We start from the raw sequence: 16,835 nt of genomic DNA, 5'->3' as shown, positions 1-16,835 counted from the left end.
GGAATAGGGTTCCCCTGGTCCTCACCTACCACCCCACCAGCCTCCGGGTCCAACATATTATTCTCCGTAACTTCCGCCACCTCCAACGGGATCCCACCACTAAGCACATCTTTCCCTCCCCCCCTCTCTCTGCATTCCGCAGGGATCGCTCCCTACACAACTCCCTTGTCCATTCGTCCCCCCCATCCCTCCCCACTGATCTCCCTCCTGGCACTTATCCATGTAAGCGGAACAAGTGCTACACATGCCCTTACACTTCCTCCCTTACCACCATTCAGGGCCCCAAACAGTCCTTCCAGGTGAGGCATCACTTCACCTGTGAGTCGACTGGGGTGATATACTGCGTCCGGTGCTCCGGATGTGGCCTTTTATATATTGGTGAGACCCGACGCAGACTGGGAGACCGCTTTGCTGAACATCTACGCTCTGTCCGCCAGAGAAAGCAGGATCTCCCAGTGGCCACACATTTTAATTCCACATCCCATTCCCATTCTGACATGTCTATCCACGGCCTCCTCTACTGTAAAGATGAAGCCACACTCAGGTTGGAGGAACAACACCTTATATTCCGTCTGGGTAGCCTCCAACCTGATGGCATGAACATTGACTTCTCTAACTTCCGCTAGGCCCCACCTCCCCCTCGTACCCCAGCTGTTACTCATTTTTATGCACACATTCTTTCTCTCACTCTCCTTTTTCTCCCTCTGTCCCTCTGAATATACCTCTTGCCCATCCTCTGGGTCACCCCCCCCCGTCTTTCTCCCTAGGCCTCCTGTCCCATGATCCTCTCGTATCCCCTTTTGCCTATCACCTGTCCAGCTCTCGGCTCTATCCCTCCCCCTCCTGTCTTCTCCTATCATTTTGCATCTCCCCCTCCCCCTCCAGCTTTCAAATCCCTTACTCACTCTTCCTTCAGTTAGTCCTGACGAAGGGTCTCGGCCTGAAACGTCGACTGCGCCTCTTCCTATAGATGCTGCTTGGCCTGCTGCGTTCACAAGCAACTTTGATGTATGTTGCTTGAATTTCCAGCATCTGCAGAATTCCTGTTGTTTACCCTATCTTAGAACTAGGCTTTACCCATAACCCTCTATTTTTCTAAGCTCCATGTAGCCATCCAGGAGTCTCTTAAAAGACCCTATCGTTTCCACCTCCACCACCGCCGCCGGCAGCCCATTCCACGCACTCACCACTCTCTGTGTAAAAAACTTACCCCTAACATCTCCTCTGTATCTACTTCCGGGCACCTTAAAACTATGCCCTCTTGTGCTAGCCATTTCAGCCCTGGGGAAAAGCCTCTGACTATCCACATGATCAGTGCCTCTCATTATTTTGTACTCCTCTATCAAGTCACCTCTTATCCTCCGTTGCTCCATGGAGAAAAGGCCGAGTGCACTCAACATATTCTCATAAGGCATGCTCCCCAATCCAGGCAGCATTCTTGTAAATCTCCTCTGCACCCTTTCTATGGATTCCACATCCTTCCTGTAGTGAGGCAACCAGAATCGAGCACAGTACTCCAAGTGGGGTCTGACCAGGGTCCGATATAGCTGCAATATTACCTCGCGGCTCTTAAACTCATTCCCACGATTAATGAAGGCCAATGCATCATATGCCTTCTTAACCCCAGAGCCAACTTGAGTAGCAGCTTTGAGTGTCAAAAGTTTTACATCAGTCTTTACTGTGGAAGACACGAGCATGTGCCAGATACTGAGGGGTCTGAGAGAAGAAAAGTGAGTGCAGTTATTATTATAAGGGAGAAGGTGCTCAAAAAGCTTAAAGACCTAAAGGTACATAAGTCACCTGGATCATATGAACTGCACCCTAGGGTTTTGAAAGAGGTAATATTAGAGATTATGGAGGCATTAGCAATGATCTTTCAAGAATCATTGGACTCCTGCATGGTTCCAGAGTACTGAAAACTTGCAAATGTCACTCTACTCTTTAAGAAAGGAGGGAGGCAGCAGGAAGGAAATTATAGACCATTCAGCCTGACCTCAGTGGTTGGGAAGATGTTGGAGTCAACTGTTAAAGATGAGGTTATGGGGTACTTGGTGACACAGGATAATATAGGACAAAGTCAGGATGGTTTTCTTCAGGAAAAATCTTCATTGACGAACCTGTTGGAATTCTTTGAAGAAATAATAAGCAGGATAGACAAAGGAAAATCAGTTGATGTTGTGTACTTGGGTTTTCAGAAGGCCTTTAACAAAGTGCCACACATGAGGCTGCTTGCCAAGTTAAGAGCACATGGTATTATGGGATGTTTGGAGCGTTGGCTGATTGGTAGGAGGCAGTGAGTAGGAATAATAGGATTCTTTTCTGGTTAGCTGCCAGTGACTGGTGATGTTCCACAGGGGTTGGTGTTGGGACCTCATATAAGAAAAGATGTGCTGGCATTGGAGAGGGTTCAGAGGAGGTCTACAAGGATGATTCCAAATGAAAGGGTTATCATATGAGGAACAGTTGATGGCTCTGGGCCTGTTCTTGCTGGACTTTAGAAGGATGAGGGGGAATCTCATTGAAACCTTTCGAATTTTGAAAGGCCTAGACAGAGTAGATGTGGAAAGGATGTTTCCCATGGTGTGTGAGTCTCGGACAAGAGGGCACAGCCCTAGGATAGAGGGGTGTCAATTTAAAACAGACATGCAGAGACATTTCGTTGGCCAGAGGGTGGTGAATTTGTGGAATTTATTACCGCAGCCTTCTGTGGAGGACAGGCCATTGGGTGTATTTAAAGTGGAGCTTGATAGGTTCTTGATTGGCCACTGCATAAGAACATAAGAAATAGGAGCAGGAGTAGGCCATCTGACCCGTCAAGCCTGCTCTGCCATTCAACAAGATCATGACTGATCTGGCCATGGACTCATCTCCACCTACCTGCCTTTTCCCCGTAACCATTAATTCCCCTACTATGCAAAAATCTATCCACTGGGGTAGCCTCCACTGCTTCATTGGGCAGAGAATTCCACTGATTCACCACTCTCTGGGAAAAGCAATTCCTTCTCATCTCCGTCCTAAATCTATTCCCCCAAATATTGAAGCTATATCCCCTAGTTCGAGTCTCACCTACCAGTGGAAACAACTTACCTGCCTCTATCTTATCTATTCTTTTCACAATTTTATATGTTTCTATAAGATCTCCTCTTGTTCTACTGAATTCCAGCAAATTCCAGTATCAAAGGTTTCGGAGAGAAGGCCAGGGAGTGGGGCTGAGGAGGGGAAAAGAAAGGAACAGCCATGATTGAATGGCAGAGCAGACTTGATTGGCCAAATGACCTAATTTTGCTCCTATGTCTTATGGTCTTATGATCTTATGGTATACACAAGTTTAATAAAAAAAAAACTTAAACTTGCAGCAGCATCACAAAGTATAGTGAAAAAGAACAGTATAACTGGAAACATTCCATTTACATTTAATCCAACCCCAACCTATCTGCCATCCTCTGCTACCCTGAAATTAAAATCGGGCTCCTTTGTTTAGCCAGTTTAGGAACATATTCAGAAGAAATTCTGAAGATGCTGGAAATCCAAAGCAACTCACACAAAATGCTGGAGGAATTCAGCATCTGTGGAAGTTAATAAATGGTCGACATTTTGGGCCAAGACCCTTTTCTTAGGACTGGAAAGGAAGGGGGTGACACCAGAATAAAGGATGGGAGGAGGAGATGGAGACTAGCTAGAAGGTGATAGGTGAAGCCAGATGGGTGAGAAGGGTAAGGGGCTGGAGAGGAAGGAATCTGATAGGAGAGGAGAGTGGACCATAGGAGAAGGGGAATAGGAGGGGCACTGGGGGTGGTGATAGGCAAGTGTGAAGAGTGGGAAGGGGGAGGGAATTTTTTTTTTAAACTGGAAGGAAAAATCGATGTTCACGTCATCAGGTTGGAGGCTACCCAGATGGGATTATGAGGTGTTGCTTCTTTACCCCGAGAGTGGCCTTTTTGTGGCACAAGAGGAGGCCATGGGCTGACACGTCAAAACGGGAATGGGAATAGGCCATTGGGAAATTCTGTTTTTGGCAAAAGGAGCGGAGGTCGCCCAGTTTATCATGGGTCTCGCCAATGTAGAGGAGGCTGCATCAGGAGGCAGCACAACATATTTGCAATTGAAGTGTTGCCTCACCTGAAGGAGTGTTTGGGGCCTTGAATGGAGGTGAATAGGCAGATGAAGCACTTTGGCGTCTTTCAGGGATAGGTGACAGAAGGGGGATTAGTGGGGGGTGGGCGAATGAACAAGGAAATCACAGAAGGAGGGATCCCTGCAGAAAGTGGAGTCTTGGGGTGGGGATAAGGTGTGTTTGGTGGCAGGATCCCTTTAGAGATGGTCGAAATTGCAATGAATGATGTCTTGGATATGAAGGCTCATTGGGTGGTAGTTGAGGAGAAGAGGAATATCTTTGTTCAGGTGACAGGAAGGTGGAGTGAGTGTGCATGTCTGGAAATTGAGGAGATGTGGGTGAGGGCATCATCAATGCTGGAGGAAGGATGTTCCAGTGAAAAAGAATTTGCTTCCCCTTCCTTCTTTGTTCCTCACTCTGGCTTTTTACCTCTTCTCACCTGCCTATCATCTCCCCCTGGTTCCTTTCCTTCTTCCTTTTCTCTCACGGTCCACTCTCCTCTCCCATCAGATTCCTTCCTCTCCAGTGCTTTACCTTTCCCACCCACCTGGCTTCACCCATCACTTTCTAGCTATTTCCCCCTTCCCCTCTTCCCAACTTTCTAGTTTGGTGTCTTCCCCCTTCTTTTCCAGTTCTGAGGAAAGGGTTCAGCCTGAAACATCGACTGTTTGTTCGTTTCTATCGATGCAGCTTGATTTGAAGAGTTTCTCCAGCATTTTTTGTCTGTTGTTCAGGTACATAGTCATCTCTCCAGTTGTTACAGTGGCCATGCTAGTGATGGGGGTGGGGAAGTGGGGTTTCAATATCTAGGTTAGTGTCAGATACACCAAGCCAGGCACATGCTTCACTAGCTCAAATTCATTAAGCTCAAAGTATGTCCAATCTGAAGGGGCTGGGTTTTTAACCAAAAGCTTCATTCAACATAGATTTTTTAAGGAATGAGTTAGGAGACGATAGCAGAGAGGTTTTAAGAGTGGATTTCAAAGTTTGGGCCAAGATACCTAGGGGATTTCTGTTATTTTGGTTTGCTTGAGAAAGAAAGCTCTAGAAATTGATGAGGAAAAATACAGCGAAAAGTGTGTCACTGTGAGATATTCTTTTGAACAAGTGCAGCAGGTCTTGGGGAGAGCTGACATCATTGTGTTAATTAGTCCCTGCTGCCTCTGCTCCCCTCCACCTGACTTGGTCTAAAACCCATAGGTCTGTATTAATTGCTCAGGTGATACTGTCTTGAAGCATTTTTGGAAAACCAGCTGTTGCTGCCCAAGGACGGTCTGGGTCACACTTCTTGCTGGCTGTGTAGGAACTTCCTGCAGTGCAATCCTTCAAGCTGCACTCAGTTAAAAAAAATAACTTCAATGTTCACAGTTCAAAGAACATTTATTATCAGACTCTCCTTACAGGCATCCACAAAACAAAGAAACCCAATAGGGCCCAATAAAAAAAGACATACATATACAATATTCAATATACAGGGGAAACAAAAACAAATTGTGCAAGCAAAAGTAAGCAAATAACATTCAGAACTGAAGTTGGCCAAAGTTAGTCCACAGCCAATCACAGCCGATCCAAGAGTGCGTTAGTTTTGCTTTCTGAGGCTCCAGTAGATGCCACCCAAACCTAATGGGTTCTCCAGTTTAAGAGGTACCCAATGAAAGGCTTAATGTCTACATATGGGTACATTTCCTAATGAAGATCTATCTGGGAGCTTCCACAAGGCAAATAGGGTAGAAGGCACAATTTCTTTATCTCCAACTGCAATAAAGAGCTTTCCCATTGCAGTTCCATTTCCCTCTCCACTCCCAGGAATCCCAGAAAGCACAGAGCAGCGCAGAGGACCAAGAGATGAGATATAGTCTTAATTTTTCACTCTGCTTTTTTAATAGGATGAGAAGAAAATTGGTCTAATTTTTCCTAGTTACTAATTAAATATGAAATGCACAAGGCAGTAATGGAACTAGTGCTTGTTAGTTCTGTGATATCGCTGGAAAAGATAAGTGACTATAGAGTCAAAGGGAAACAGTCTCAGAGACATACAGGATAGAAATAGAACCTTCTGCCCACAAAGTTTGTACCAGTCATCAGCCACCCTTTCAGACTAATCCTACAATAATCCCATTTTTTATTCTGCACTCCTCAATTCCTCCCAGATTCTACCACTCATTTACACACTAGAAGCAATTTATAGTGGCCAATTAACCCACCAGGGAGGAAACCAGCATACTCAGAGGAAATGCATGCAGTCGCAGTAAGAACATGCAAACTCCACACAGACAGCACTTAAGGTCAGGATTGAAACCAGGTTTCTGGAGCTGTGAGATAGCAACTATACTCAAAGTCAGTTGATTTAGACTATATGACTGTAAGGTATAGGACCAGAATTAGTCCATTTGGTTCATCGAGTCTGCTCCACTATTTCATCATGGCTGATCCATTTTCCATTACTGCCCTATGCACAAATACGTGTCTGCACCAATGAAAACCTTACTTACAGCAGCATCACATTCAATTAACATAATATATTCACCAGAAAAAGCATTAATTAAACATAAATTATACCTGATCTTAATGTATGACTGTGATTCTCTCTCTATGACTATAATCACTTAGGCTCTTTCAAGAGCACTTCCTCACTGCACCACTGTGCTACTCTAGTTGAGGCCTCTCCCACTTTCAAATCTCTTACTAGCTCTTCTTTCAGTTAGTCCTGACGAAGGGTCTCGGCCCGAAACGTCGACTGTACCTCTTCCTAGAGACGCTGCCTGGCCTGCAGTGTTCACCAGCAACTCTTATGTGTGTTGCTTAACAAAATGATACCCAGTTCTGTGGATAGACTGGAGGATCTGGAGCTGTTCCCTTTGGAACCAAGGAAGTTTTGAGGGAATCTGATGAAGATACTAAAAATCAGGAAAAAGAATAAATGCAGCAGGTAGAAACTAGGACCTAGAGGACATGGAATGAATATAATTGACGAGAGAATTGTCACGAGTAAAATTCTTTATTACAACAAGCGGGCAGCGTAGTTTGCGGGCGGCGGAGTGAGCCGGGAGCAGAGTGAAGGCTTAAGGGCTTCGGCTCACCGGGCTTAGGCGGAAGCGGGCGAGGCGAGGAAGGTTTGACATTCATTTTCTGTTGCTATTTGAGGAGAGGGGCATTATGAATGTGAGGGCAGTTTGCTGTTCTCGGTGTTCGATGTGGGAGGCCCTGGAGTCTCCAAGCCTCCCGGACGTCTACATCTGCGCCAAGTGCATCGAGATGCAGCTCCTAAGGGACCGCGTTACGGAACTGGAGCTGCAGCTCGATGACCTTCGTCTGGTCAGAGAGAGCGAGGAGGTGATAGAGAGGAGTGGAAGGCAGATGGTCACACCGGGGCCACGGGAGGCAGACAAGTGGGTCACGGTTAGGAGGGGGAAGGGGAAAAGTCAGGTGATGGGGAGTACCCCGGTGGCTGTGCCCCTTAACAACAGGTACTCCTGTTTGAGTACTGTTGGGGGGGGACAGCTTACCCGGGGGAAGCGACAGTGGCCGTGCCTCCGGCACAGAGTCTGGCCCTGTAGCTCAGAAGGGTAGGGCAAGGAAGAGGAGGGCAGTTGTGATAGGGGACTCGATAGTATGGGGGTCAGATAGGCGATTCTGTGGACGCAGTCCAGAGACCCGGATGGTAGTTTGCCTCCCTGGTGCCAGGGTCCGGGATATTTCTGATCGTGTCCGAGATATCCTGAAGTGGGAGGGTGAGGAGCCAGAGGTCGTGGTACATATAGGTACCAATGACATAGGTAGGAAAAGGGATGAGGTCCTGAAAGGAGAATATAGAGAGCTAGGAAGGGAGTTGAGAAAAAGGACCGCAAAGGTAGTAATCTCGGGATTACTGCCTGTGCCACGCGACAGTGAGAGTAGGAATGCGATGAGGTGGAGGATAAATGCGTGGCTGAGGGATTGGAGCAGGGGGCAGGGATTCAAGTTTTTGGATCATTGGGACCTCTTTTGGCGCAGGCGTGACCTGTACAAAAAGGACGGGTTACACTTGAATCCTAGGGGGACCAATATCCTGGCAGGGAGATTAGCGGGGGCTACTGAGGTGACTTTAAACTAGAATGGTTGGGGGGTGGGAATCAAATTAAAGAGGCTAGGCGTGAGGAGGTTAGTTCACAACAGGGGGATGGAAACCAGAGCAGAGCGACAGAGGGGTGTAAAGTGAGCGTAGAAGCAAAAAGTACAAAGGAGAAAAGTAAAAGTGGCAGGCCGACAAATCCAGGGCAAGCATTAAAAAGGGCCACTTTTCAACATAATTGTATAAGGGCTAAGAGAGTTGTAAAAGAGCACCTGAAGGCTTTATGTGTCAATGCAAGGAGCATTCGTAATAAGGTGGATGAATTGAAAGTGCAGATTGTTATTAATGATTATGATATAGTTGGGATCACAGAGACATGGCTCCAGGGTGACCAGGGATGGGAGCTCAACGTTCAGGGATATTCAATATTCAGAAGGGATAGACATGAAGGAAGGGGAGGTGGGGTGGCGTTGCTGGTTAAAGAAGAGATTAACGCAATAGAAAGGAAGGACATAAGCCGGGAAGATGTGGAATCGATATGGGTAGAGCTGCGTAACACTAAGGGGCAGAAGACGCTGGTGGGAGTTGTGTACAGGCCACCTAACAGTAGTAGTGAGGTCGGAGATGGTATTAAACAGGAAATTAGAAATGTGTGCAATAAAGGAACAGCAGTTATAATGGGTGACTTCAATCTACATGTAGACTGGGTGAACCAAATTGGTAAAGGTGCTGAGGAAGAGGATTTCTTGGAATGTATGCGGGATGGCTTTTTGAACCAACATGTCGAGGAACCAACTGGAGAGCAAGCTATCCTGGACTGGGTTTTGAGCAATGAGGAAGGGTTAATTAGCGATCTTGTCGTGAGAGGCCCCTTGGGTAAGAGTGACCATAATATGGTGGAATTCTTCATTAATATGGAGAGTGAGATAGTTAATTCAGAAACAAAGGTTCTGAACTTAAAGAGGGGTAACTTTGAAGGTATGAGATGTGAATTAGCTAAGATAGACTGGCAAATGACACTTAAAGGATTGACGGTGGATATGCAATGGCAAGCATTTAAAGGTGGCATGGATGAACGACAACAATTGTTCATCCCAGTTTGGCAAAAGAATAAATCAAGGAAGGTAGTGCACCTGTGGCTGACAAGAGAAATTAGGGATAGTATCAATTCCAAAGAAGTAGCATACAAATTAGCCAGAGAAAGTGGCTCACCTGAGGACTGGGAGAAATTCAGAGTTCAGCAGAGGAGGACAAAGGGCTTAATTAGGAAGGGGAAAAAAGATTATGAGAGAAAACTGGCGGGGAACATAAAAACGGACTGTAAAAGCTTTTATAGATATGTAAAAAGGAAAAGACTGGTAAAGACAAATGTGGGTCCCCTGCAGACAGAAACAGGTGAATTGATTATGGGGAGCAAGGACATGGCAGACCAATTGAATAATTACTTTGATTCTGTCTTCAGTAAGGAGCACATAAATAATCTTCCAGAAATAGTAAGGGACAGAGGGTCCAGTGAGATGGAGGAACTGAGTGAAATACATGTTAGTAGGGAAGTGGTGTTAGGTAAATTGAAGGGATTGAAGGCAGATAAATCCCCAGGGCCAGATGGTCTGCATCCTAGAGTGCTTAAGGAAGTAGCCCAAGAAATAGTGGATGCATTAGTGATAATTTTTCAAAACTAGTTAGATTCTGGACTAGTTCCTGAGGATTGGAGGGTGGCTAATGTAACCCCACTTTTTAAAAAAGGAGGGAGAGAGAAACCGGGGAATTATAGACCGGTTAGCCTTACGTCGGTGGTGGGGAAACTGCTGGAGTCAGTTATCAAGGATGTGATAACAGCACATTTGGAAAGCGGTCAAATGATCGGACAAAGTCAGCATGGATTTGTGAAAGGAAAATCATGTCTGACGAATCTCATAGAATTTTTTGAGGATGTAACTAGTAGAGTGGATAGGGGAGAACCAGTGGATGTGGTATATTTGGATTTTCAAAAGGCTTTTGACAAGGTCCCACACAGGAGATTAGTGTGCAAACTTAAAGCACACGGTATTGGGGGTAAGGTATTGATGTGGGTGGAGAATTGGTTAGCAGACAGGAAGCAAAGAGTGGGAATAAACGGGACCTTTTCAGAATGGCAGGCGGTGACTAGTGGGGTACCGCAAGGCTCAGTGCTGGGACCCCAGTTGTTTACAATATATATTAATGACTTGGATGAGGGAATTAAATGCAGCATCTCCAAGTTTGCGGATGACACGAAGCTGGGTGGCAGTGTTAGCAGTGAGGAGGATGCTAAGAGGATGCAGTGTGACTTGGATAGGTTGGGTGAGTGGGCAAACTCATGGCAGATGCAATTTAATGTGGATAAATGTGAAGTTATCCACTTTGGTGGCAAAAATAGGAAAACAGATTATTATCTGAATGGTGGCCGATTAGGAAACGGGGAGGTGCAACGAGACCTGGGTGTCATTATACACCAGTCATTGAAAGTGGGCATGCAGGTACAGCAGGCAGTGAAAAAGGCGAATGGTATGCTGGCATTTATAGCGAGAGGATTCGAGTACAGGAGCAGGGAGGTACTACTGCAGTTGTACAAGGCCTTGGTGAGACCACACCTGGAGTATTGTGTGCAGTTTTGGTCCCCTAATCTGAGGAAAGACATCCTTGCCATAGAGGGAGTACAAAGAAGGTTCACCAGATTGATTCCTGGGATGGCAGGACTTTCATATGAAGAAAGACTGGATGAACTAGGCTTGTACTCGTTGGAATTTAGAAGATTGAGGGGGGATCTGATTGAAACGTATAAAATCCTAAAGGGATTGGACAGGCTAGATGCAGGAAGATTGTTCCCGATGTTGGGGAAGTCCAGAACGAGGGGTCACAGTTTGAGGATAAAGGGGAAGCCTTTTAGGACCGAGATTAGGAAAAACTTCTTCACACAGAGAGTGGTGAATCTGTGGAATTCTCTGCCACAGGAAACTGTTGAGGCCAGTTCATTGGCTATGTTTAAGAGGGAGTTAGATATGGCCCTTGTGGCTACAGGGGTCAGGGGGTATGGAGGGAAGGCTGGGGCGGGGTTCTGAGTTGGATGATCAGCCATGATCATAATAAATGGCGGTGCAGGCTCGAAGGGCCGAATGGCCTACTCCTGCACCTATTTTCTATGTTTCTATGTTATGGTCTGCAATGTACTGTCAGGGATTATCGTGGAGAGAGATTGAAATGATTGAGCTGTAGCATTCAGAGAAAAAAGTAGGATTTGTTTCTGAGAAGAAAATTATTGCAGGACCATGTGAAAGAGGTTGTGATAGCGACTGCTCTTACGCAAAGCCAGTGCAGAATTGATGGGCTGGAATGCCTCCTTCTGTGATCTATTCATCTGGCAACAACAGAAACAGTCACTAGTTTGAAGATGCGCTTTGCCATCTATAGTTGGGAGGCTGGAATGCAAAGATTTAACTGCTCATGAAGCATTCAAGTGATATGAAATCCAGCTTGTAATCTAATTTTTAACAGGACCACTCACTGGAATTTGCCAAAAGAAACAGTCGAAGTGCTATGTTCCGAATTGTGCCAAAGTTTAAGAAAGAGAAAACCCAAAGGCATAGGGCAGCCCCACAGCCAGGTAAGGTGTTGTGTTTCTTGACTATTGGTCGTTGTTGTCACTTCAACAGCAGATTCTATTTTCTAGTCACTGGATCTCTTTCTAAGGAATTTTCATTGTTCCCAGAAATGTCTGGGTTATTATGGGGATGAAGTTGAAAATAAATAACTGGTTTGGTTTACTGATCAGTATTCCCAGCAAAGAGTGTAATCTATCTCCCTGATCCAGCATCCACCACATGATCTTACACCCATGGGTCCACCTGATGTGGACTATGTCCAGTGAGTCTTCATACCAACAGCAGCATTACACACTGTGGAATGCCATTCATCCCACCCCACTAGTTCACAATCAGAAAGCAAGTTGGGTGTTTCAAACTTAGCATTTTATGAAGATTGAATGTGAAATCTAACTGCCAAAGGGGCTTCCAGTAACCTTGTCTTTTGTCTCCTTCCCAGTCCTGACAAAAAGCCGTCAACCTGAAATATTAGCTCTGTTGCTCTTCCCAGTGATGTGGCTATATCTGTTGAGTATTTCCAGAAGTTTCTGTTTTGATTTAGCTTTATAGCATCTGATTTTCTGCTTTTGATTTTTCATTCTTTTTATCCTCATAAACTGGAAAAGTTGATTATTTCTGAAATGATGAGCAATGTGCTGGAGAAAGTCAGTGGATTGACAAGCATCAGTGTGAGGAAAGGAACTGTTGATGGTTCGGGACAAAACTCTGCATCAGGACAAATGCATCAACAATTCCTCTCCTTCCACAAATGCTGCTTGACTCACTGAGTTCCTGCAGTAGGGTGTTTGTTGTTCCAGATTCCAGTTTCCAAAGGTTTGGAATATCTTTTGTTGGGGTCATTCCAATTTGAATTAGATAATTTGGCAACTTAAATCATCATTGTAAAACAAAAGAGAAATAAATCTAAAGGATTCGAAGAAGGATTTTCCCAGTAAAGTACTTTGAACCAGAAATTCTATCGCATCATGAAATATTTTTGTGCATTAAACATTTAAATCTCTGAGCATCAGGTAAGTAGATGGTAGTGCTATCATCAAGTAAATAGCAGACTTTGCACTGCATCCGTTTTCACGCACGTGATACGAAGTACGCAGCATGTGTAGAGTACGTACGGATTTAGCCAATCTCCAGCACTCTGTTGTGTTTGGTTAGAAGATGAAACAGCATGGATCAATCACAGGCACTCACCTTTTGGGGTGTTGTTCTGATTTGAATTAGATAGTTTTACAACTTAAATCACCATTGAAAACAACAAAAAATAATTCCAAAGGATTCTAAGAAGGATATTCCTGATGAAGTACATTGGGCTAGAAATTTTGCCCGAGATTATAGAAGCATTAATAGTGATCTTTCAGAAATTGCAAGATGCTGGGATGGTTTGGACGTCTGGAAAATTGCAAATGTCACCCCACTCTAAGAAGAGAAGGAGGCAAATGCAGAAAATTATAGGCCAATTCGTCTGCCTTCAATGGTTGGAAAGATGTTAGAGTACTTTATTAAGGATGACATTAGGGCTATTGAAGGGAGATAATAAAATAGACCAAAGTCAGCATGGTTTCTTCAACAGAAGATCTTGCCTGATAAATCTGTTGGAATTCTTTCAGCAGGATCGACAAAGGAGAGTCAGTAGATATTGTTCACTCGAATTTTCAGAAGGCCTTTGACAACCTGCTGCACAATATAGGAGCCAGTGGTATTTCAGGAAAGATACTAGCATGGATAGAAGGTTGATTGATTGGCAGAAGGCAAAGAGCAGGAATAAATGGGTTTTTACTATTTGAGTGGCTGTTGGTGACTAGTGGTGTTCCACAGGAGTTGATGTTGGCTCCAGTTGTTTTCATGTTATATGTCAATGATTTGGATGATGGAATTGATGTCTTTGTGGCCAAGTTTGCAGATGATATGAAGGTAGGTGGAGGGGCAGGTAATGTTGGGGAAGTAGGGAGTCTGCAGGAGGACTTGGACAGGTTAGGAGAATGGGCAAAGAAGTGGCAGATGGAATACAGCTTAGGAAAGTGTATGATTGAATGCACTCTGGTAGAAGGAGTAAAGCCATAGACTGTTTTCCAAGTGGGGAGTGAATTCAGAAATCAGGGATGCACAGAGTTTGGGAGTCCTAGTGCAGGATTCCCTAAAGATTCACTTGCTTAGTAAGGGCATCGAACGTTACGAGGAAAAGTCAGGGGAATGGGGTTGAGGGGGGGAAATAAATCAGCCATGATCAAACATGAGCAGACTCTTTGGGCCAAATGACTAATACTTCTTCTATGTTTTATGGTCTGATGGAGTTCCTTTGGAGTAGTGACTGTAGAAGCTAAAATTTTCAGAATCAGTGGTGTCAGAGGTATATAACTTTCTGCAGGCAAGCTCTCAGTGATGTCTTCTCCATGCTAAACTTCTTAGCCTCATTAGTTGTAGTAGTAGGTACAGACATTGTGATATGTGGCAGTAAGTATCTCATCATTAACAGCATCCAACATGTCGCTGCTTGCTCAAGAAGGGGGAATATTATCTGTGCTGCACCATTGAAGATTGCCGGCTCCTGGTTCCTCACTGAAGCCAGGAGATCCAAGTGAATCACAAGTGATATTATCACCATCTAAGAATTCAGTGTCTTCGTGAAATTTCTCTTGGCCAGTGCTGTGTTTCCTAGGAATTTGTCTAGCTTCATTATTCTCAGGCAGACTGCAGTATCTGCTGTATTTCAGACACTGTGGAGGGCTGATCTCTCTCACTCTAGCCTGTTGCAGGTGCAGCTGCACCAACAACCTGGCCCAGCAGCCTATGAGAGGGATAAGGGGAGCCTCAACAACAGTCTAAAGTCTGGACCAGGCAGAGGGCACTCTGTAGTTCTGTCCAGAGAGGGTTATGCCATCTTGAGTACTCAGTGATTTTCTCAAGGGGAAGAAAAAGCAGAGGAAGAACATGTCAACAGATGATGATGAAGGCAGGCTCTCTTTAGAGGTACTGACAGGGAGGGTCTCGTATCCCAGACACTCATTTCAGAACCCTACCCAATGAGCATTGTACTCAAGGAGGTAGTAATATTAACATTGGCTTGACCCCAGTGGCTTTGCGATTGTCTGGTGCTTCAATGTCAAGCAGGAGGAGTTTTTTTGTCTCTTTTGAGTCTTCTGTGCCACTTTTCTAGATCATAGCTGATTTTTTATCTTAGCACCATTTTCCTGCACTATCCCAATATCCCTTGACTCACAATGCGAACGTGGTTTTTGAATAAACTAATGACTGAGTGTCCAGGATAGAGTGGTCTATCTTTCTTACTGAGGAATTTTCTCAGCTCCAAATTGGCTGCTGCTTAGTCTGAGACTGTGAGCATTGGTTCTAGACTCCTCAGCTAGTAAGGGTTTTCTAATGGTAGCAATGAGAAGAGGGAAGGTCTGGATGTTGGGGGTCCTTCATGATGGATTCTGCCTCCTTGGGGCACCGTCTCTTGAAGATGCCCTTGATGATGAGGAGGGTTGTGCCAGTGACGGATTCTATAACCCTCTGTAGCTTCTTGCAGTCCTCTGCATTGGGGTTTCCATCCCAGACTGTGATGCCGCCAGTCAGAATACTGTTCACCATACATCTATAGAAATTTGCAAGAGTCTCTGGTGACATACTTATATTTTTATACTTTATTGTCGCCAAACAATTGGTACTAGAACATACAATCATCACAGCGATATTTGATTCTGCGCTTTCTGCTCCCTGGATTACAAATATTAAAAATTTAAAAATTTAAATTATAAATCATAAATAGAAAATAGTAAAATGGAAAGTAAGGTAATGCAAAAAAACCGAGAGGCAGGTCCAGATATTTGGAGGGTACGGCCCAGATCCGGGTCTGGATCTGTTCAGCAGTCTTATCAGTTGGAAAGAAGCTGTTCCCAAATCTGGCCGTATGAGTCTTCAAGCTCTTGAGCCTTCTCCGGGAGGGAAGAGGGACGAAAAGTGTGTTGGCTGGGTTGGTTGTGTCCTTGATTATCCTGGCAGCACTGCTCTGACAGCGTGCAGTGTAAAGTGAATCCAAGGACGGAAGATTGGTTTGTGTGATGTGCTGCACCGTGTTCACGATCTTCTGCAGCTTCTTTTGGTCTTGTCTTGGACAGGACAACTTCCATACCAGGTTGTGATGCACCCTAGAAGAATGCTTTCTCTGGTGCATCTATAAAAATTAGTGAGGGTTTTAGGGGACAGGCCAAATTTCTTTAGTTTCCTCAGGAAGTAATGGCGCTGGTGGGCCTTCTTGGCAGTGAACTCTGCTTGGTTGGACCAAGTCAGGTCATTTGTGATATTGACCCCGAGGAACTTAAAGCTTTTGACCTGTTCCACTTGCACACCACCGATGTAAATGGGGTCGTGCGGTCCGCTACTCCTTCTAAAGTCAACAACCAATTCCTTCGTCTTGCTGACGTTGAGGGATAGGTTATTGTCTTCGCACCATGCCACCAGGTTCTTAATTTGTTCAGACATACCAAATCTCCTCAGACTCCTACTAAAGTAGACCCACTACCGTGCTTTCTTTGTAATTGTATCAATGTTTTCAGCTCAGGATAGATCCTGCAAGATGTTGATGCCCAAGAACTCGAAGCTGCTCACCCTTTCCACCGTTGGCCCCTCAGTGAGGAATAACCTCCAGATATCCCCTACCTGATGTCCATAATCAAATCTTTGGTCTTACTGACGTTGAGTGCAAGGTCCTCTCCAGCAAATTCCCTTTGGGAGTGGATGACCTCTCAGAGCACAGCAGCAGCCCGGCCAGTGGCACTGTGGCCGGCTCTGACACTCAGCAGGGTCTCGCAGAGCGGTGGTGATAGGAGCCTCAATTGTTAGGGGGATGGACAGTAGATTCTGTGTCTGCAAAGGAGAAGCTAGGATGGCGTGTTGCCTCCCATGTGCGAGGGTCCAGGATGTCTTAGAGTGGCTACAGAAGATTCTCAAGAGGGAGGATGAGCAGCCAGAGGTCATGGTGCACATTGGCACCAATGACATGGGTAGAAAAGGGGAAGAGGTCTTGCTCGGTGAGTATAGGAAGTTGGAGAATAGG

The 16,835-nt window shown here is 45.2% G+C and overlaps 1 protein-coding gene across 4 annotated transcripts in view; it reads left to right on the top strand.

The window, feature by feature from the left end:
- The window catches only part of dgkh (diacylglycerol kinase, eta), a 502,553-nt gene that overhangs the window by 441,827 nt on the left and 43,891 nt on the right, over nucleotides 1–16,835 (top strand). For all 4 annotated transcript variants that reach the window (XM_063051189.1, XM_063051190.1, XM_063051191.1 and 1 more), the window contains one exon: nucleotides 11,679–11,787. In XM_063051189.1, coding sequence (XP_062907259.1) covers nucleotides 11,679–11,787 — 109 coding nt within the window. The remainder of the gene's footprint in view (nucleotides 1–11,678; nucleotides 11,788–16,835) is intronic.

The sequence above is a fragment of the Mobula hypostoma genome, chromosome 6 (assembly GCF_963921235.1).
Source record: "Mobula hypostoma chromosome 6, sMobHyp1.1, whole genome shotgun sequence".
NCBI classification, from domain to species: Eukaryota; Metazoa; Chordata; class Chondrichthyes; order Myliobatiformes; family Myliobatidae; genus Mobula; species Mobula hypostoma.
Note: the sequence above shows the minus strand (reverse complement) of the source record. Positions and strands in the feature narration are given on the sequence as shown.